The following is a 21117-nucleotide window of genomic DNA, read 5'->3' on the forward strand; positions in this document are numbered from 1 at the left end:
CCAAAACACACCCACTGGTATCCATCAGAGCTGTTTCTACTGACGAGTTCCCAAGCAAAAATGTTTTCTTGTTGTGCATAGTAAGAAATGGAACTTTTCTGCACACAAGTTACTCAACAGCAGGATTTTTTGGTTACCGCTTTCTGAGATCTGTTGAATTGGGAGTATCCTTTATTTTTTTATAGGTAGAAAGTCAACAGTACAGGAAAGTAACACATATAGGAGGCAAAGAAATCCTTAATTTTTCAGTTAGGCTTTTTTTATTTAAATCAATAGTTTAACAAGTGCTTAAACTTCCCCGGCAGTTTAATCTGGAACATAGTTGAAAAGAAAAATACCTTCTATAACTTTACAAAAATAAAATGATTTTTTTTTTTAAAAAAATCCTGGACTTTAAGCAAGCACACTCCAACTTATGCAAGATAGACATTATATCTTAAAATACAGACTTCTGTTCATAAAAATTACTTTCTACCCCAGGGCAGCAGGCTCAATATGTAAACGGTATAGAAACAGAGCAAGAACACCTGTTTGATTTTTCTGATCCCTTTTGTCCTTTTTCTTAAACGGAACCTGTTAAAACAATTTGCCCAAGAACTTCTTCAGGTTACCATTTCTTCTGTCAGGTGGCTCCTTAAGTAGGATATTACAGTGGTGCTGAGGGAAAGACTTTCACCTTTCAACACTGGCAGCTATTGAAGGTATTGACATTAATTGTTTCACTTTTTAAAACTACTGCATTTCTGTATGGGACAAATCACTCATTTTGTAGGCTGTCCGCTGCTAAACCACTTGTGGTTTAACTTTTTTAGCAGCCAGGGCTGCCAGCACATGAGGTCAGGTTGGAGAAATAAAATTAATGGAATATATTGCATCATAAACGTATACGGTGCTGTGCAGCAGTTAATTGAGTGCGTGGTGAAACTAAAAGATCAAGGAAGCTTAGCTCCTAGTTCTATGCCTGTAGCTTAAGAGAAGCCCTGCAGAGAACGTGGATTGGCAAATAAACTGCACTCTGAAGACTTACAACTTTGTTCGACTTGGCTTCTATAGGCAAATAGAAAAATAAAAGATAAAATATGTAGGCACAAGGAGGGAAGCTGATGCAGCATATATGAACCCGGATCATAACATTATGGTTTTGGTTAACACTACAAATAAACTAGATTAGTCCCAAATCAGACTTCTGGCAATGCGCTATGAAGGTCTCTTTCAAATGCATCCTTTTAAGCTATCTCTAGGTTGTCACCTAGAAAAGAAAGAGTAAAAGGAGTTCTTGTACAATTTTTACATTTGTCATGTTTGCATTTAGTGTAATCGTAAACCTCAGAAAACGTAGATCTTTGCAAGTTTGTGATTTGAAATGCAGTTGAGACATGAACGTGCTTTTTAGAGGTAAGAACCAGAGAGGTGTTTCTCTTGAAACTGTTGTAATATTTTTGACATTAAGAAATTTCCAGAGGAGCCATGAAGCACTAAGAAATTGTAGACAATTGCCCTGATGAGTACAGAGCATCATGCTGCAGTTCCTTTACTCTTGGCTTCAATCCTACCCCACAAGCATGGGCAGGTTTCAGCTGGGACAGAGTTGTGTGTGGCACTTGCATAGAGAAGGAACAGGATCTGACAACTCCCAGCCATTGGTATTTTTTCCAGAGATGAGATGACCTAACATGGAGATGGTTGATGGTGGTGGAAGAAGCTTGTTTCATGTGATCTAAGGACCATCATCCCATACCCGTCCTCATAAATAAAGACTAACATGAATTCACTCATGCCCCTGTGTTTTGAACAGAAGAAACAAAGCTAGCATTTGAAAGGACTTGTTTAATTATCTTGTAATAGCTCAGTAACTCATTTGGAGTTAATGCTGGTGTTAGTCTGCTGAATAAAAAACTCAAGCCTAACTAGAGAAAACCAAACTCTGTCCTGGTTCCTAGATTGTCTTTCAGAAGCATTGTGCCTTGTTTTTTGACCTCTAGTTAAAATTATCTTCCTGATACTTCTCTACCAGCAACTGATCCAGAACTGACTCTTCAAGTAGGTTTGACTGTGCAGCAGAAAACCATCAGGAAGTGCTGATCAGAGCAGCTGTTGTTCATAGGGCTTTATTCATTGTGGCGAGTTGGCTTTCAGCTCCTTTCAGTAGGCTGAAGGAGGATCTGATATCAGGTGCACAGATGAACACTTTCTCTGGTGATTACTGAACCATCCTGAGCTCCGTTCCTCACTCATAGTGAGTTTTCTGTGACTTTCCATCTGTCTAAGGAAAAACCATGAAAGATGCAATCTGACCTGGCTGTCTCAAACCCAGGTGATCCAGCTTTGTTCCCACTCTGAGGAAATTTGTGTCCAAAGCTGACACTAGCTTGGAAAACCTGTCAAGGAAGCATGGACTTTGAGGAGGAAGGGAGCCTGAGCATAGCCATTTGCAACTCTAAATAGAGTTGCAGAATGCGTTAGACCCCACTTGCTTCTTTACTTTGTCCACCTGGCTGACACAAAATCCAAGGCACAAATACTGCATATGGAGTACGTAAGGCCTCAGGAATATGAAAACAGCAGAAGTCCCTGCAGCCTTACTTATTGGTGACTTACCTGTACTGTTTGCATCTGACAGAAAAATGCTGCTTCTGTCTGGCTTCAAGGGGGCTTGGTTGTAACTACTTGCTAGATACAAAGGGGGTCCTCAAAGTAATTACATAGCTAAGGCTACGGAACAAGAAAATATTAAACCGCTGGTTATTTTTACAACTTAATGATTGTAAAAATAGCTTAAATTACTTAGAGTATTTTTTTAATTAGACGTATCAACTGTTTAGCACTATCTGAACAGAGGGCTGCTGATTTGGTGTTTCTTTTTGTGTTAAGAGCTGTGAGATAAAGGCTAGATAAATCTTTGTGGATTTCCTCCTTATTTACATATCTACATCAGAGCTCTGAAGTCTGAGGTGTAATCCACTATCCCAGTACTGGCATGACACCGAACCCTTCCCAAGACCTAAATTCTGATGAGAAACCAAGCGCTGGTGAGAAGAGTACCACAATGGTAAGATGGCAGAGACGACTGAAGCAGGATAATAGTGTTCTACCCAGCAGTTGAAAAAAAAAATAAAAATAAAAAGAGACCCCCTCCCTCCCCCCAGAAGTCTGCAGTCCTAAAGTGCAATTACTTTTGTGCAGTCATGTCAGGCCAGGGATCAGACTGGATGAAGTTCAAAGCACAAACATCAAACGAGTGCCGTTCGGGATTCGAGGAGGAGGGGGGAATTAAGGAAAAAAAACAACATTTCTCAGGCATTCAAGTGCATCAAGAAAATAAATGTCTCTTTCTTTCTGAAGAAAAACAACCCCCAGTCTGGTGGAATCCTGGCTTTGTAGTCATGAAAAATAAGGGTTTTTTTCACTTCTAGCTGAGAATGGCCCAATATGACACAGTACAAATAAACAACACCAAAGTAAGAGCTGGAATGCTAGGATATTTCTCCGGTGCCCTGCTGTTGTATAGCCTTATTTTATTCTCCTCTGGTGACTCTTCAGATCTGGGTACTGATGAAGCACACTGAATTAAAGGCATCTGGTAAGAAGTGGCTCTCTTCTCTGGTCGGTCGGGGCTGGACCCGTCGCTTGGTCTCTGACCGTTGTACAGCAAGTACCTGCCCCGGGCGTCCTGCTCCATTTTGAAGATTTCGTACTCGGTGTGAGGTAGGCGTATGCCAAGCGCGATGCAGCCATTTGTGTGGGTGACGTCTTGCTGAACCCCAACTTGCCAGGACCCCTGCGCTCCACACTCATTCCCGTTGAAGACGTTGAGGAGAGAGGCTGTGGATATATCCATGGGAGTGACCTTCATGTGATTCACTGCAACAGAGGAAGAGAGAAGCTCTCAGCAGAGCAACGAACACAAAACAAAGACAATGTGTGGAATGGGGTATACCTCTGAAATCAGAATTGTCTCTCCTTTTTCATTCTGAAACCATTGTTTTATATTGCAAATGTGGCCAGTGAATCTATTCGCATCAATTTACATCTTTGACATAATTGCTTCTTGCACAGAACACACACAAACTCAGTAGAAGAAAACCTGATGGCAACATATCTAAGTCAGAGATTAAGCAGAGCTTTTCATAAATTCCAGACAATCCTTTACAGATAAAGACTCTTTGGTTATACTAGGAGACAGCTAAAAGAGGAAACACTAAAACTTTACTCATGTTTTATTATCATCCATATTAATCCATAAGCAGCGCTGTTCATAATGTATTTTTCATCATTATTTTAGCACAGTACCCTGTAAAGCTAATGAAATAATTAGTTCCAGTTGGAAATTTTGTGAAGTAATGCAGCTGCATTATCTTCATGTATTACCTGTCCTTTTTTCCATGAATTATAACATATTCCTTTACTGTAGAGAGATGCTTTTTTCTCATAAAGTTTGGAAAAGCCAAATCAAACGACCCTATGGAATCTGAATAGCGACTATGCCTTGTGTGTGCTTGACACTGTATATCAAGAAAAGATGGGCTGAAAGGATCAGTGCTGACCAAAACTCAAGCAAATAACCAGCCTTCGTGCCTCCCAACACACCAAAATCCCAAATTCTCTTGTAGGTCATTAACATTCACATTAATTGTCCTAGCTGGTGTAAAAGATCATCTATAAAAAGCCTGAAAGTTTTATCTAAACCGAATGAATGACCTTGTAGGAAGGTAAGCTGGCAAACTATAAAGCAGAAATTTGAGCAAAAACTGGATGTCACCCCAGGAACTGGGCTGGAACATGCTACATACAGTTATAAAGAGCAAAAGCTCCGACAGGCAAGGCTATCTCCCACCTCCTATGAAAATCACAGATTAGTAAATTACTTCTTATAGTTAGATGCTTTCTTAAATTGTAGCCATACTAGAAGCTGTACGTTTCTCACATGGTAACTGAAACAAAGAAGAGAAGAGCCCATAGAGTGCTTGGGGCTTCCAGAGGCTCCACTGGGGATGGCACCATGGCTGGATATCATGTTTTGGAGATGTTTGTTTGTGTGAGTGGTTAAAGCCACTGAGTTCTTTCTAAGCAGAATGCTATGGGGCTGTTTGCACAGGAAGGCTTTGCAGCCACAGGGATCTGGGTGGTGCTACCAATAAGCGTTCCTTCCCAAAGTACTCCAGGGGTTTTGGTTAGATACATCTAGTTATCACTGTGGTGGGATTAATCAAAGCTGTCTTGAGGGAGATTGTTATTTGCTCTAGGCCCCCTTGGAAGCTGATGAAAAGATACATGATGTTGCTGTTTCTGTCTTCAGCAGAAAACATTTTCTACCACATATGACCTGAAATGCCTTCTGAAGGTGCTTTTTTCTTTCTACAGAAGGAGCCCTAGGACACAGATCTAATCTCAAGCACTGTGTTTACATGCTTGAAGCCTGGCCACTGGACTCCAAGACTTAGCGATGCGAAAACTTATTCTCTTGCATTGTACTTAAAGATCTCTGCCTCAAATGAGTATTGCTTCAGTGGTGTGAAATACCACACTGTTGTATAGTTTGGCTGGGCATTCACACAGTGCCTGAGAACTTCACAAGAAATGACAGAACAAAATAATCAGCAACCAAATTATTATAAGCAAACTATGCTTTAGTCTAACTATGTGACCATCTCCACCCCCGGTGTAGCGAGCCACTCTACCTTTGAACACGAACTCCGTTCCACCCATCACTTTGGATGAGTGCACTCCGCGGCTGTACCGCCCCTTGGCATAGATGGTGAAGGTGGGGTGCTTGCAGATGGGGTCAGAGTAGTGGTAGTAGTGACCTTCCCAGGTATTATTGTTGTCGTGGAAGATGAAGTGTCGAGTGAGGAAGAGGACCTCTGGTCGCACCTCACAGCGCTGGCTCACCCACTCTCCGTGCAGCCCTATAGTCAAATCTGCCTTTGGAGGTAAGATGGGAGGATGGTGCTCGTCTGACCGGTAGATGATTCTGCACGCAATGCATGTGCGGTCGTGGTTCTGAAATAAGCAGAAAGGAACTCTCATTAGGCATTATCTGTGATAGAGGGCAATGAGTCAGGCTCCCCATTTCATGTTAAAGTAACACCAGCTCAACATTTTAAGGAATACTTTCTTCTTATCTTTTTTAATGTTTTCCTGCAAATTCTTACCATTCAAAGCATCTGAAACATGGCACTATGTGGTTTTGTATGTATAAGACTGCATAGCAGAAGTGGAGTTAGATTAATTCCCTCATCTGCATTTCTCTGAAATAAACATTTTACTTGAGCTTTTTATTGGATCCTTCAAATCACAGAAGAAGCTGGCAGATGATAATTTACTATGGTTGGGACTTCACAACTCTTGTGTTAGAAATGAACACATTTGTTGAGCTCTTACTTTGCATTTGTCTTCCTTTTAGTTGTTAATTTGGGTACCATAGATGGACATGGGTGTCCTAAGTACATTTTTCAGTTGGATGGCAGCCTGGGAGAACAGTAACCAGCTATTTTAAAACCTTTTCAGCTTTTCTGAGCCTTAATGTAAGCTTGTGAAATGTACACTACCACCAGCTGCCACCAGACACAGTGAGAGCTTTATGGGCCTCTCCAGCAGGAATGGGTTCTGTGGTGCCCGCTGGGCTTCATGGTGGCTCATTGCTGTGAGCTAAGCACCGGCCTTAAGGAACCAGGTAACCCGAGTACTGGGGGTGTCTTACGAGCAATGTGAATGCTACAAGTCCATGGCAGGAGGGGAGGGAATTCCACGCTGAGGCTACCACCTCCTGACATCAGAAACTGATACCAGAAACCTGTATGCTATTCCTAGGGCTGTTTCTGCCTCTGCAAGATTTCCTCATGTTGACAAAAGAGTTTGGCCTAGCTATTCTCTTTTTAAACTTTTTTTTTTTTTTAAGTTTTTCACTTCTTCAATGGCAAGGTAGACAGCAGCAATACCATTTGTCTCTGCTTTACTAAACCTTAAGTAAATTTTATGGACCAATAAAGGATTACAAACCTAATATTTTAGCTCATTCCATTTATGAAAAAATATTAGATCAAGAAGAATAAATGCTGCCCTGCCAGATAAAAGCAGTCTTTTATTTTTTGCTAGTGCCTGTTTTGGGTTGACCATGTGCTGTGTTTATATCTTGGGATGTCTAGTCAGCTGGCGATGTGCAATGGGGCTGCAATCTAAGCTGTAAGCAGCCTTATACTCAAAGTGAAAGGCGAGGACCACACAGATGGCTTGTCCCTTCACCTTTCAAGGACACTTGATCCTTCCTGGAGAGAGGAGGATGCACTAGGTGGGATACTCACATCCATTTTTTTCAAACCGCAAGGTGTTTTCCTGGGGTGCAACTCAGGGTGCTCTGAGTTAAAAGCTGAAGATCCCCATGCAGCCATCAGTTAGAGAGATTCATACAAATATTTTTCTCTTTCTGCCTCTTTCCAGCCCTGTTTTCTGAGAACTCTCTGAGCTCTCTCCATTATGTAAATGTTCTTATTCATTGCTCATATTCTAAAGCCTGTGTGAGCTGTGATAGAGCCAGCATTTCCCCACTCACTCATTCTCCTTCAGCTCATAACACATTATGGGTGTCATTTACACAGTCTTACTTAGTGTCCTGAATTTCTCCAATAATATGACCACAGGTAGCTTCAAAGAATCAACATACAATTCTCACAATATATCCCTTTCACACATATTAAACAGGATTTATATATATTTGCACCCACACCAGACCAGGCAGACACTTAGAAGTCAATGAAATCCACGAAAAGTCTACTGTTTTATATCCCTTGGATGTAGAATAATGGTCTATGTGCAAAATAACTATCAATGATGCAGCTCAGGCTGATCTGAACCAGTGCTGACCAGCAGCCACACTTTAAGGAGGAAGGAGGTTGGACCTGGTGACCTCCAGAGGGTCTTTCCATCCCAAAACACATGGTCTCCCAGGAACCATGTGTCAGCATTCTATTAAGTAGATGCAGTTCTTTCCCACTGTGGAGCTTGTTAAGATAGATTTTAAGATAGATTTTTCAGCTAAATTCTGCAAGCAGGTGCAAGGGCCATTAGTATCTTAGTGAAAATACAAAGAATATTTAATAGAGTAATTTAACTGCAACTGGCAAAGTTTGCACAGATTTGTGCCATCATAACCGTCAGCAGAGGCTGGCACAAAACCTCTGGTTCTCCTGAACACTGAAAACACAGATAACACACAAGGACTGTGAAACTGAGTAATTTTCTGACACTGCAAGTTTCAAATTGGATTTTCTGATGGACAAGGGAGGAACGAAGAGCCAGTTATGTTTCCTATTTTGCTCTAGATTTCTTGTGTGACCTTCCTGTGTGACTTAATCTCATTTCATAGAAACACAGACAACTACAGCTTTTCTGTCTGGGACAAGGCTAAGTAAAAACACCGAGTTTTCAGAAAGTAGACAGAAATTTCAGGGACCTAGATGTAATTAAAAATAAAATAATAATAATTATCATAGAGAATGTGTGTAGCTCTATTCCTGGAACAAACACTCAAATACTATCTGACAGAAGCCCAGTGTCCACCTTCCTCTTGCCTGCAATAAAATCTCACTAGGTTTCATCTGTAAGTTTCTTTGAGACTTACAAAAGTAGTCTGCTGAGCCTCTATTTCTCTTCAGGGGACACCAGGAACTTCTCTGGGAAGCGATCTGGTTTATTGGGTGGTTTGTGGCTCAGAATTGCTGGGAGGCAGATGACTTGTAAATAGCTAGGAAATGAGTTGGTGCTGGGGAAAGGTGAACACTGCTTTAGCACATATTGATCAGCAGCAGAGCCACCTCATTTCCATTTTGCTCCACCCATGAATGGACACTGTTCAATGCGCCAAAGAATGAAACATTTTTGAAGTGTAAGAGAAATAACATTTTGTCTTGTTGGATATCGACATCCAAAAGACGCTGCTGCTGCCTTGCATGGACACCTGCAGTGATGCAGGACAAGGGGTTGCTCTGTGGAAGATCATGGGACGGACTGGTTGTCACTAACAAAGTAACGGCTAATAAACTACAGTGATGACAGTAACTATTGCTGTGATTGCCTCACTCGCATAAAGTGAAACAAGAAAGTGAGGAAAAGACTGTGTTATAAAAGTGAACATAGCTTACATAAGCTGAATTGGTCAATAGTAGGAGACAAATTCTGTTACAATCCATTTTCTTTTGAAGTGAAGTTGAAAGCTCCTATGACCTCCCAAAGGAGACCCTGGCAGACCAGGATGGGCCAGCCAAAGTGGTTTGGTTTGTGTTCACATTTCTCTCTCAGGAGCCTGTACTCCACAATCAGTTTGTAAGCCAAGGCAATTTAACCTGGGAACCAGTGGTTTCTTTGCCCTTGTTCAAAATCTGAAGAAAACCAAACAGAAACCCAGCCTGTTTTCTTCTTGGTCACCCTTGGCTGTTTGTGGGATTCCTCTGTTGTTTCTCAGGTCTAGTGAATGAACACGAAGGAGATCTGGAATCAGTCCTATTTGCAGCAACAGTATTTTTTTTAGCTTGTAACCAGGAAGGACTATCAAACATAAATGTTCTTTTTGCCATTTTTCTAGCCATGATTTAGGTATGTTCTCTCCTCTGCAATGTCCCATAAGTTTTATGAGCCAAGGCTCTGATGCTGGGCAAGGGAATATTATTGTTGTTTCATGTCCTCTCCATCGTATTGGGAGTACACTGGTGCAGACTGGTCACACTCACAGCTGCTTATTTCCTTGGCTATGGCCAGCAGCAAAATGGGCAGAAAGTCCATGGAGCCCATGGAAAAAAATCATAACTACAAGCGGGCTCTTTCTCCTTATCAGAGGTGGGTTCGTTTTTTGAGGCATAAGGAGGAGTTACCTCCCAAAACTTCTACACTTCATGCAGTGCGACTATGCTAGCTGTCTTTACACTGTCAGTGGAGGTAATTCCTTGGCCAAACTTAAGGAAGGTCCAAATTAACTCACAGAAACTGAAGTGAGGTCTAGTAATATAAACACTTCTCTGTAGCTCATCTGACTCTTTGATGTCTGTGGTCCTTATCTTGAACTTCTCTAACTCTGCGCAGCCCTTCTAATTCCAAAGGCTTTGTACCAGCTCTGAAAGCTTGATAAGAAACGTCCAGCCTGCCTGTCTCCTAATTACTACTGATGTGCCCCAATGAAGGGGCTGAGGTGAATGGACACTTTCTGCAATAATGAGGGAGTGGGACAGGAAGAGGTTGGGATGGTAAGGAGAGAAGCAGAAGTACCCTTTTCACAGGCTAGCTCAGGTACCTCATACAGATGCATCCTTCCCTGAGACCAGTGCTAGTATCTAAGCCCACTTAAGTTTCCTTTTTTTTTTGCTGTGATACTGTCTTTCATGGAGTTATGACCTTCTTAGTGGAAGAATATGCCACACGTAAACTCCCTTACTACGATGTCCAATAACAGATAAGAGAAAGATCTAGTTTTGTTATGAGGCAATTGGACTTTATAATTATAGAGTAATTTATGTTTAACAATTGATTGCATTTTTCATTGTTGCTTTTTCAGGTTGGCTCCTCTTGGATCTTAAGTGGCAAACCACTCTCTTTCCATGTGTCTTAGAGAAAGACTATTTTCTAAAACTCATGTTCAAACAAAGTAGGGAACAGAGGCAGAGGACATTCGAGTCCAAACACGATTAATTCCTCTCTAATAATAAGCTCATTTGGGCATGACATAAACTAAAAAGCAATAAAACGAGCAGTGGACAGGATGAACATCTGTTCTGTGTTTTGATAATCTTAGGTGTACAATGCAATATTCTTAATAGTGGGGCCTTGCTAGAAGGACCACCCCCTGAAATGGCTGCTCCCCTATAACTAGAAGATCCCTTCCTGTGAAAGGTGGCTGCCTCCTTGCAGCTCTGCAATGCGAAATCGATGGTGCCCCAACTCCTCGCCTTCTTGGGTTTTTCCTTAAAACCAATTTCGGAATTAATCCACGAGGCCGTGTGAGCTGAAATAAGCCTGAATCTCTGTCTGGAAACTCAGTTCTCGTACTTGGGGAGAAAATAATTTGTGATCTGAGAATTTCCACCAACATTTTTCCTTATTCCTCCCTCTGCTGCCTCAGCTGAAGTGGTAACAGGACCAGAGAGCTCTGGAATCCAAGCAGGGAGGTTTCTAATAAAAACAGCAAACAAGGCTGAGCTTCCTTGATCTTTTTCCCAATTGCTGTGAATAGTCAGAAACATAAACCCTCTCAGCATAGTTTAGTTTTCTCTTAAGAACTATGGGATTCTATGGCTGCCTAGGACTAATTTGACTCTAATCAATTCACAATGTTTTTTTTATGGTCCAGGCCAAAAAACTATCATGCAACTGGGATGTTCATTGAGCAATGGTGAAATGAGCTTCAAATAACACCTGGAAAGATCTTTTCTGAAAGCTGTTCTAGTTTTTTTTTGAACACTTTTGTATTTCAATGCTGTTGCTACAGAATAAGCCATCTATGAACCAAAAACTTTTCAAAACGTAGAGAAAATCTACCCTTTCCTTATGGTTCCAGCAGATGCTGAAATCGGTGCTTAATACCAAGGAAAGGACCAACAAGATATATTGCAAATTTTAGGGACAAAACAAACAAGCATTAAAGTGGTACAGATTAGGCTGAAAATATAGTTCTTTTCAACTAAACACCTTGTTCAAACACATTTGCTCTCTTATGTACCTATTTATTCTTTATATCCTGAAAAATGTTTTCTCTATCTCAGTCCAAAAATTTCAAATCACTATTTGTCTGAAATGGCTGAAATTGTAACTCAACTCTTCTCTTGCAGAATTACACTAGGTGAATATTCTGATATTTGGCTACTTACATAATGGAAAATAAACATCTCAACTATAACTTACTGTTTTCTAAGGGAAGATTCATTGCTCAGAGCACTTAAGAGTCTAAGAGATACATTGTATTCTTAGCAGAACAAACTGAAAAATTAATGTGATGCTTTTAATTAGATTCTTATTTCAAAAAGAACATGGGAAATTTTTAACTGAGTATACACAGTCTGGAGCAGGAGAGATACAAAACAGAGTTTTGTTTTCTGGTATTCAATTTCTCTCTGAAAGACCAATGTTTCTCTTCAAAAAATTAGAAAAAGGATTTTTAGGGAATTTTTTTTTGTATTTTTAATGGAGAAATTTGACCATTGTCTGACAGGCTCTCTGTCATCTTTTATAGTTGAAAATAGCTGGCATTTTTCTAAACCAGACACATTAGGAAGACAAAAGCAGAAGGTAGCATTGTGTAGTAAGCTCCTAAACCATGCAAAAATATGACAACTCTCATCATAAGAGGCTGGATGTTGGTGCAGACGTGGGACTGCTGCTGTTTGGAGCTGATCCCTGCTAAGGAAAAGCAGCAGACAACTTGGAGTAGTGGTAAACTCGATTAGTTTTCTCAGTAGCAGTTTGTTTTACACCTGCAAAGTCTTTAAACTTGGTTGAAACGACACAGCAATTTCCCCAGGTAATTTGGGAAATCATCTCTCCTTCTCTTTTTATCTGGAGCCACTGCACAGCAGACACATCCTTCCCATAACATAAACTGGTTAAGAGATTCAGGTATCAGCTCTGCCTCAGCAAGATAGAAAAGCACACACTCTTTGTAATCAGCTGGGCTGCCTTCAGACTTCTCCTTGCTCTCCTCTTCCACTCCTCAGCAATGCCAGTGTCAAACCAAAACCCAACTCAAAACCTTTTGCGGAGCAGTGGCTTGTTTCTGTAATGCCCCCCTTGGGGCTCAGGCCTTTCAACTTCCATCTTTTATTCAAACCCAGATATTCAATGTGGCTACACTAAGTACACCCTTCCCTCTTTGTCCCAAGGCCACTGTCAGTTGGCCTTGGTCTCTCCTCAAGGGCTGCTGCCACCACCAATTATTACTCAGTTACAATAATACAATGCTGAAGTCACTTATTTCAAATTTCTGTAGCAATATTCTGCCTTATCAAGTCATGCACTGAAATGAATAATATTTCTACAACACTCTACTTCCACTGTCTGAGCCTCCATGTCTGTGCTGGTGGCTGCAGCGCAGGAAGCTTGTCTGGAAGAACCAGGTTCTCATTTCATATAAAACTGCCCTGATCTGCACTTGTTACCAGTGTGTAGCAAGAAGTAGGTCTCATTCACGGTTGGAGAAGGAGGACAGGTTGCATCTATATGTAATGCAAGAAGCAAGGGCTAGCAAAAGCCCCAAGTGCTCATCCTGGCTCCCTTCTGCACCCTTCCATCAGTGGGAAAGATGCTCCTGACCAAGCTGTGGAGCTCCACACAAGGCAGCCCAGGCTATGGTTGTTCACGAGGTTGTGTTGCTTTTGCATCGAGGGCTTCCCTTTTAGGGTGCATCCTGTGGCCAACTTGTCTAACATGGGCTGGGTCCAGCCTGTTGTATCCAGCATATCTTCCTTAGATGGAGATGGGTAGTGAGGGACCAGGTATTGGTTTTCCTCAAGTGCAGGCTCAGGCCTGAACTGCCTGTACAGTACAGACCTAACCAGTGCCCAGGGATCTTGCAGGGTCCAACAGTCACAAAAACCGGGATAAGAAACCCCTGCCATAAGAACACATGTTACCATGAGGGAAAGCACTGAAGAAGATGGAAAAGAAATGCTGTGCTTAAGAATGATCTCTCACACCCACCCAAATACCATGTGTCATGGGCAAGGCTAGTTGGGACTGGAACGAGGCATGTCTGGTCAGGGTGCTTTAAACCTCACCACCCGAGAAAACGAGGTGCTGGGCTTTAGTGTTCGTAACTGAGTATTCCCAAGATGAGTGCAAATAGAAGCCCTTGCGAGAACATCAACTCAATGAAACGTTTCCAACTCAACAAAAGAAGTTGGACAGCTTTGCCTCACATTGCCAAGGAGTTGAGTCCAGAGAAGGGACACTTTTATGAACTGCTCAGTATAACATCACGCTCTGCTCCTCCACTGCATTAGATAACTGCAGACCAAGACATCTCTTTAACAAATGGCTACAATCTCTCTCCACCACAAAAGTGATAATTTGCAGGCTTTCCATGACCTCATGTGAAGCTGAGTTGGCTAATGTGCATTAGGCTGGCTCTGGGGAGTTTACAAGCACGGCTGACACAGTTAGAATTCAGCCTGCCAAACAGAATGAAGAATAACAAAGATTTAGAACTTTAATTAAAAATTCTGAAGCAAGTGAAATGCCGGAGAGAGTGGTTACTCCTTTGCAAAGTTGTCTGCTTGGGATTTTTTTTGATGAGGAACTGAGGAGCTGCAAACAGGAAGGAGGGTGGAGATGTGTTCAGACTTATCTGCAAATGCGCACCATATATTTTAAGATATTGAGGAACGTTTTTTATTAACTGCTCCCACGAAGGGAAAGATAGCGAAGGAATCTGAAGGCACTATCATTACACAACTGTCTGATCTACAGTGTTGATTCTGTTGCACAACCCTGCATAAAACTGAAATAAACACAACTGACTTGAAATGCAAAAGTCTTCTGGTTGTTCTTTTCTGATACAAACTACTTCAGCCTGGGCAAAAGACAAGAACAAAGAGAAAATCGGCCTTTTTCTCAGAATGTGCTTGCATGTCATCTATCCCATTAAAATTATACTAATTTATGGTGACATGAATATTCTGGGAAGTCTCAAAAAAAAAATTCCTGGAAAACCCGAAGAGGCAGTTTGAATGTCCATCTTCAGGACCAGAGTAGTCAAAAATGAAGCTGCCTTATATGTTTACTATGCCTTTAAATAACAACCTATACAGCCCTCTGAATCATGTAGCAATATTACCAGTGAGTCCTCCCTCCTCTCTTACAAAAGATGAAGCAATTGTGGTTAGATGCCAGCAGCAAGGAAAGTGTCAGTAGTTTAGATACATTGAGTTGGGCTGAAGGCCTGTGTTTTATTTTGCTAGACTATATAGCTAATGTTGATCCCTGGTACTGTATTTGCAGAACACAGTGATAGTTAATTCAACAAAGATGAATAGGGTTTTAAAAGTGACGTGCAGCTTTTGAAGGTTCACAGAGAAAGTGAAAACCAACCTTTTGCTTCGGCCCTTGCCTAGCACTAGCACTGCTGTAGGCAGTAATTGCAGAGTGGCACCTTCAAAGGAACTCTCTTCTGTGCAAGGCCACAGCCAACAGTGCTGCTGAGCGTGGCAAGGACCGGCCTCAGCTATGAGCTGTTTGCCTCTTCTTATCTCTGCAGTGCATCACACATGCTGTATTGTTCATAAGCCTGGAATTAACCTACTTGAGCGTTCTTCTGAATGTTCTTTCTTTGCTCCCCTCATAACTTCCATAACCATGAGCCTTTTGCAAGTAATAATGAACAAAATAAACCCTTCAAGTGTTAGCTTAATCTAGAAGTCTAGTGGCACTACTCTAGTAGTAAACAAAGAAGTTTTGTCCTCCAAAATTACACTTTTTGGTTGAGATACTGTTTTGCATATTTCTGTGAAGTGCTTCACATGTTTAACATCTTTGTTTAACACATTTATTAACTTACGCTCACATTTCCCTGGGAGCTCCTCAAGTGCATAGCATTCCCCTACAGATGAAGTCACTGAGTTTCAAAGACATGAAGAACCAAATTTTCAAAAACACCCTTTATTCTTTCGCTGCCTGGCGGAAGCAACGCCCAAGCGCCAGGCTCCATACGTTGAATCTGTATTAGCTGCAAATACCGACTGCTAGAAGTCATCTCCCAGCAGCAAAAAAACTTGTAATAGAGAATCGATCCATTGGAACTGTGTTTTAAAGGAATAATGTCTTACTGAAAGTGTGTGGCTAGCCAGTGTTTGAGCACAGCAAAGGCAGATGGAAGGTTATCCTAGTGCGTTATGTTTTAGGCCTCCTTTGATGTTAGAGACCACTCCAGCCTTATTCCTAAATAATGATCTAACTAGAATGACCGGTCACCACAGCCCTGCTCTCATCTTTCACATTACTCTGTCAGATGGTAAAATAGCACAAGGCGTTCTTTGTTTACAAAGCACTATTGCTGAGGCAATTACATGTAATGTGTCCCAGTATTGCTGTTGTACACATTTCCTCTAGTTTGAGAGCAGATACCTCTGAAAACATCTTCTGTCCTTCCCCATTGCAAATGAATGCTATATCCAAGCCTTCCTTTGCACTACAATTTGCTGTATGCATTCTTAAATAAGGTGTGAGTTTTTGACCAATCCGCCAGGCTCCTTAAGTTTGTTCTAATCAGGAATATTTTGTATAATAGCCATGACGATGGCCAAGCAGTTCCCCTGTCCTGCTCTTCCCAACCATATGCTCTCTCACGCTGGCTAAAGAAGCTGCACGTGCAATAGCTTGAACTGCTTGATAAACTTTGCAGCATCAAGAGACATCAAGGATGTTTAACCCTATTTATAAGCAAGTCTTAACTGACATTTTGAGCTAGGCTAGAGGACCGGTATCCGTCAGCTGCACTCAAGAACTTCCATGTATTTTACAGGAGGGATTTGTTTAAGGTATGCTCTTATCTAAGAGAATTCGTAAAGCCTTAAGAGATGACATATATATTTTTAAAAGATCCCTAATTTTATATGAACACTTGAGATATAGTAATCTGTGAATTTATTCAGATTTGTAGCTCAGCATAAAGCTGTCTGGTTTTTGGACAGCCGTTTTGATTTACCATTCTGTGGTGAAATCACTGCAGGAATCTGGAGAAGGTCCAATTCTATTTGTTTAAAGTCCTGATCGTGTGGCTTTGGCATTCCTAACATATCCAGCAATCATTTGCTTTTAATTACCATTCATTTCGACCACATAAGTAATGAATGTGGCTACCACATCCAACTTACAGGCTGTGTAAACTCTTGAGCTGAGTGGAACTTTCCTCTACATAGAGGCTTAACTATAAATTTAACTCAATATGTGAATCCTCTTAACTTATTTTAGGCAGGCCTTTATAAGTTTAAAGTAAAAATAAATAAAAAGGAAATGAAAAAAGCCTTAAATGAAAGATTCCACACAATACACCTGATTCACTTCAGAAGCAATTTCCTGGCCTCCTCAACCTCTTGGTATGACTGTAGAAACCTTAAGAAAACAAGTTGATTTAATGTTTCTATTTATTCATGGTGTCCAGTTTCCAGAGGAGTCTGTGACTTGTAGTTTTAAACTCAATTTAGCATTTAAACTCATTTTCAGCTGGGTCCCAGTGGAGCAACAATTAGAAAAGGAAAAGAGTTCAAAGAAGAAAGGTTATAACCTTTCAGCGGTATGTTTGCCTGGACTTTTTTTTTTTTGTTAAAAAAAAAAGCTTCTCTGTTACTATTCTTCCTACATTCAGCTAACACTAGGTCAGACGGCTGGGTTGTGAACCTGTTGGTATGGAGAACTTCACAGTTAGGTACAAACCAACACCCTTAAGTCTTTCATGGCAGCTGAGGCAAAAGTCCATTTTTTAGGGGTATCGTTATTTGTTATCATGCTGAAAGCCTAGTATTAGCAGGTCCCAGTTCTCTTGAGAAAAAAGAAATCTCACATCAAATCTCAGCAAAAGAGACAAAAAGACACAGAAAGAAGCTGTGTTGCACACTTTAAAACTTGTGTTAAACCTCTGCATCTTTTGTCGCTGAAGGCTCCAGCTGAGACTGGTGTCTCAGCAACCCATCGGCTATATATATATACATTGTGGGAGCCAAGCAGGCCTTGCAGCCAATGTTTGGAGGAGAAACAAACTCTCCAAAACTCATAACTGGCCAAACTGGGAGTTCAGTGGTGGCCTGCACATGAGGACCTGGTGCCCCCATTTATGAAACAACAGCAGTTTCATCACGGTGAGTTGGAATCTGCATGTATTCTGGTGTACTCAGAGTTAACTTGTGCCTTCTGTAGGAACAGGATTTTCTGTAGCCAATATGAATGGGCTTCCACTGTCATAAATTCAGCCTTGAGATTCAGCCCGTACCAAGACCTGGCTACCAAAAATCTTATTTGGAAGCACTGGATTTCAAGAATACCAACACATAGCTAGTTGGCTTGTCTGCTTTTTACCTCCTCTAGTTCTTTTAGACATATGATATGGAAGCCTCCCCTTGGAGCTACACCACAGTCTCCCCCAAGTGCGAGTGCATGGGTACCCCCAGGCAAGACCTGTCCATTGGGACAAGCGGGACTACAGGATAATGGTATGCAGGGTGACCCTGGAAGGCAGTCCGAGGCTGCTCCTACTTTCTACACAGAGATGTCATCCACTCAGGTCTGAATAGATCGGATCATGCCTGAAATAATGGACTTTGTGAATGTAATGAGAGTTTTCAGCGCTCTCATGGTTTATGGAGCTAACCTGGATAAAAAAAAAAGAGGCTTATGCAAGATTTGATCCCTTAAATATAAGCATTATATTTTAGAGGCATTGTAATTTAGAGGCAAAGCATGATGGTAGAGTAGCAGAAGAGACCAACATGAATATAGTTACCAGTGTGTTCTAAAATAACAGCAGACCTGGACAAAAAAAATCTTATTTTTATAAAGCTGGTTGACAGTACACCTGATGACTCTGACCGTTAAGAAATTACTACAAGGTGGAAGTATTAGCATTTACTATGCTATCTATCAGCCCATAATAAGACAGCTAGATTTGACCAGAAAAAATAATTAGCTACGTGAATTAAATCAAGATTTTGTCTCTGTTTTATGTGGTTGGAAAAAGATGTACCATATTTTCTAGAACAGATACAACAGACAGCTGGTGTCAGATAATCCGTACCCACAGATATATGCAAGGAAGAGACTTAAGAAAGAACCTTCACTCCCAAGTAAGCAAAGAAAAAGTCAATGTACTTGTTTGAATCAAAGAAAAGTAAAATTTGGATGAGCAATGAGCTCTTGTTCATCTGTTCATCTGCTGTTTCTGAAACTCTCTGTTTTGGGAAAACATATTTGAAAAGAAAATGCAAATTTGTTCCTGGTCACTTGAAGAGAGCATAAAAATGACAGAAATGACAGCAGCTTTCATACTGAGACACAGTGGACTGTGGATTAAAATTATCCCTAGGCCAGGCTATAAAAACAAATAAAGGCAGATCGTGTAAAGTCCTGAACCATTGAAATTTGCTGCTCAGAAGGGGCAGATGTAACCCAGGGCAGATGGTTTCACATGGAAGGGAAAGCCAAGGTTTTTTCACCAAACTCTCTCTTCCCCTGTTGTTGTTTTCTCCCTTTGCTGATGAGCTGTAGCTGATTTTTGAATCGGTTGTGATTAGATCATTAAAAATGGTGATAACCCATTAGCTGGAAGTGATGCTGCAGCAGCACCCAGCTGGAGCACAGCGGCAGCAGAAGCTGACAATGTGGTTCCAATCGTTGCCTGCCTTTGAAACGTCACCAGGAAAGATCCATAGACAGACCTTCTGCTACAGGCCATCAGTGTCTACTCCTCCTGTTTGACTTTTATTTAACTTCCTACGGGTTGATCAGTTCCCAAGGAAGCTGAGGGCATTTTGAGGCCCCTTTGAAAACTGAATTATCAAATGGAATCAGAACCTCGTTCAAAATTCACCTGTTTTTCATTTAATTTATGTGTATGCCTGCGTCTGGATCCATGACCTGCACAGCCCATCAGTTTCGTTCCCTTCATGCTGCCCCTTTCATGTGTCTACATTTCAATTTCCTCTTTTTCTCTTTAGGTTATGGATCACTCAGCTTCCATATGCTGACAGAATTTGATTTCCTCTCTCCCTGGTACTTCTGCGGCTACACAAGAATCCACTGATGCCTGTTTCTCTTGTTCTGTTTCAATCCTGGGTCAAACTTTCTCCTCGGCTGCTAGCTTACTACCATGGTCCCATCCAAACACCGCCACTTGTATACAAATCTTTGATTCCACCTTCAGAGTGGCCTTTATTGACGTTAATTCACCAGACTACTTGCACATTTGATGCAGTCTCATAAACAACAGAAGAGTTACTGTTGTCAAGAAATATTCTCTATGACCATTTTGTAATTGGCTGCATCATCTGTAAGTGTGCAATCCACCTCGTATTTTAGAACCCCACTTACATTTTAGGTTACACTAGTGCACTGACTCGTAAGAGCTGAATGTGGCCTTTGTCACTAGTATCTTAAAAAGAGGGCATATATACACACACGTACCTTGGCATTTTGAAGAGGAGGTTGGTAACTAGAGGGCCGATAGTACCTCCTCTGAGTAGCATCAGTATGAATGTCTCCAAGAAATAGCTCTTCTACAAGGTGGTCTAAATTGTGGTGCAAGTACTGCTTCTCCACACGGATCAGCTGGAGTTCGTGCATGGCAAAATTCAGAGCTTTGGTGCATTCACAGCCATTCTCTTCTCTCAGCAAATCATAGCTCACATCTTGCTCCCAGGGACTATCTGCTGGTATAAATCCAGGACAGGTATCGTTCACCAACTCACTTAACTTTTTGGCTACTGCTTCGTTGTGGCATATGATCTGTATGCTGCGTAGTTGATAATCAGCTTCAGTGCCCCCTCGGATGATCCAGGATGCTTGGCGGAGACGTATTTTGCCACGTATAACTAATGTGTAGATAGGGTTTGTGCAGCGATTGCCACCATAATAAAACTGATAAGCTTTAAATGTATTATTGTGGTAGAACCTGTAAGATCTTGTGATGAACTCTGGGCCTGCTCTAACTTCGCAGCTGTGGGGAAGACAGAAAGTGATGGAAACAAAATTTTAGCAAGATGGCACATTTTATACACTACAGGTAATAAGACTGAGTAAACCCCCATGGGTCCACATAGAAATTTGGGTGCTAATGTCCCTCTAACATAAATGGGGGTAAATAGAAATTTGGCATCTGTCGCCTGCCAGTCAAACAATTTATCTGCAAAACAAAATAACTGCTTATTAAACATCTATTCTTCTCTTTTGCATGGTAGATTTAGCCAGAGGACTGATAACATCAGAAAGTGAAGCGCTGAATATCCAGGTAACAGTACAAAGAACTGGTTTCTATGCCGCTGTACAAGCTTCTCAGTGCAGCTCCACCAGTTCTGGTCTGCAGAGGATGTGTAGGATCACGTCCTCAGCTCTTCCACTCTGACTCTCAAGAGGGCAGTTAATGAAAACTGCTGACTGTTA

The 21117-nt window shown here is 41.3% G+C and overlaps 1 protein-coding gene across 1 annotated transcript in view; it reads right to left on the reverse strand.

Annotated features, from left to right (window-relative positions):
- Positions 1-219: 219 nt before the first annotated feature.
- Positions 220-21117, reverse strand: part of APCDD1 (APC down-regulated 1) — a 32009-nt gene continuing 11111 nt past the window's right edge. Inside the window, exons 3-5 of the mRNA XM_009567985.2 lie at positions 20143-20674; positions 5679-6000; positions 220-3861 (exon numbers count right to left, since the gene is read on the reverse strand). Of these exons, the coding sequence (XP_009566280.1) occupies positions 3410-3861; positions 5679-6000; positions 20143-20674 (1306 nt within the window). The 3' untranslated portion in view covers positions 220-3409. The remainder of the gene's footprint in view (positions 3862-5678; positions 6001-20142; positions 20675-21117) is intronic.

The sequence above is a fragment of the Cuculus canorus genome, chromosome 2 (assembly GCF_017976375.1).
Source record: "Cuculus canorus isolate bCucCan1 chromosome 2, bCucCan1.pri, whole genome shotgun sequence".
Taxonomy (NCBI): domain Eukaryota; kingdom Metazoa; phylum Chordata; class Aves; order Cuculiformes; family Cuculidae; genus Cuculus; species Cuculus canorus.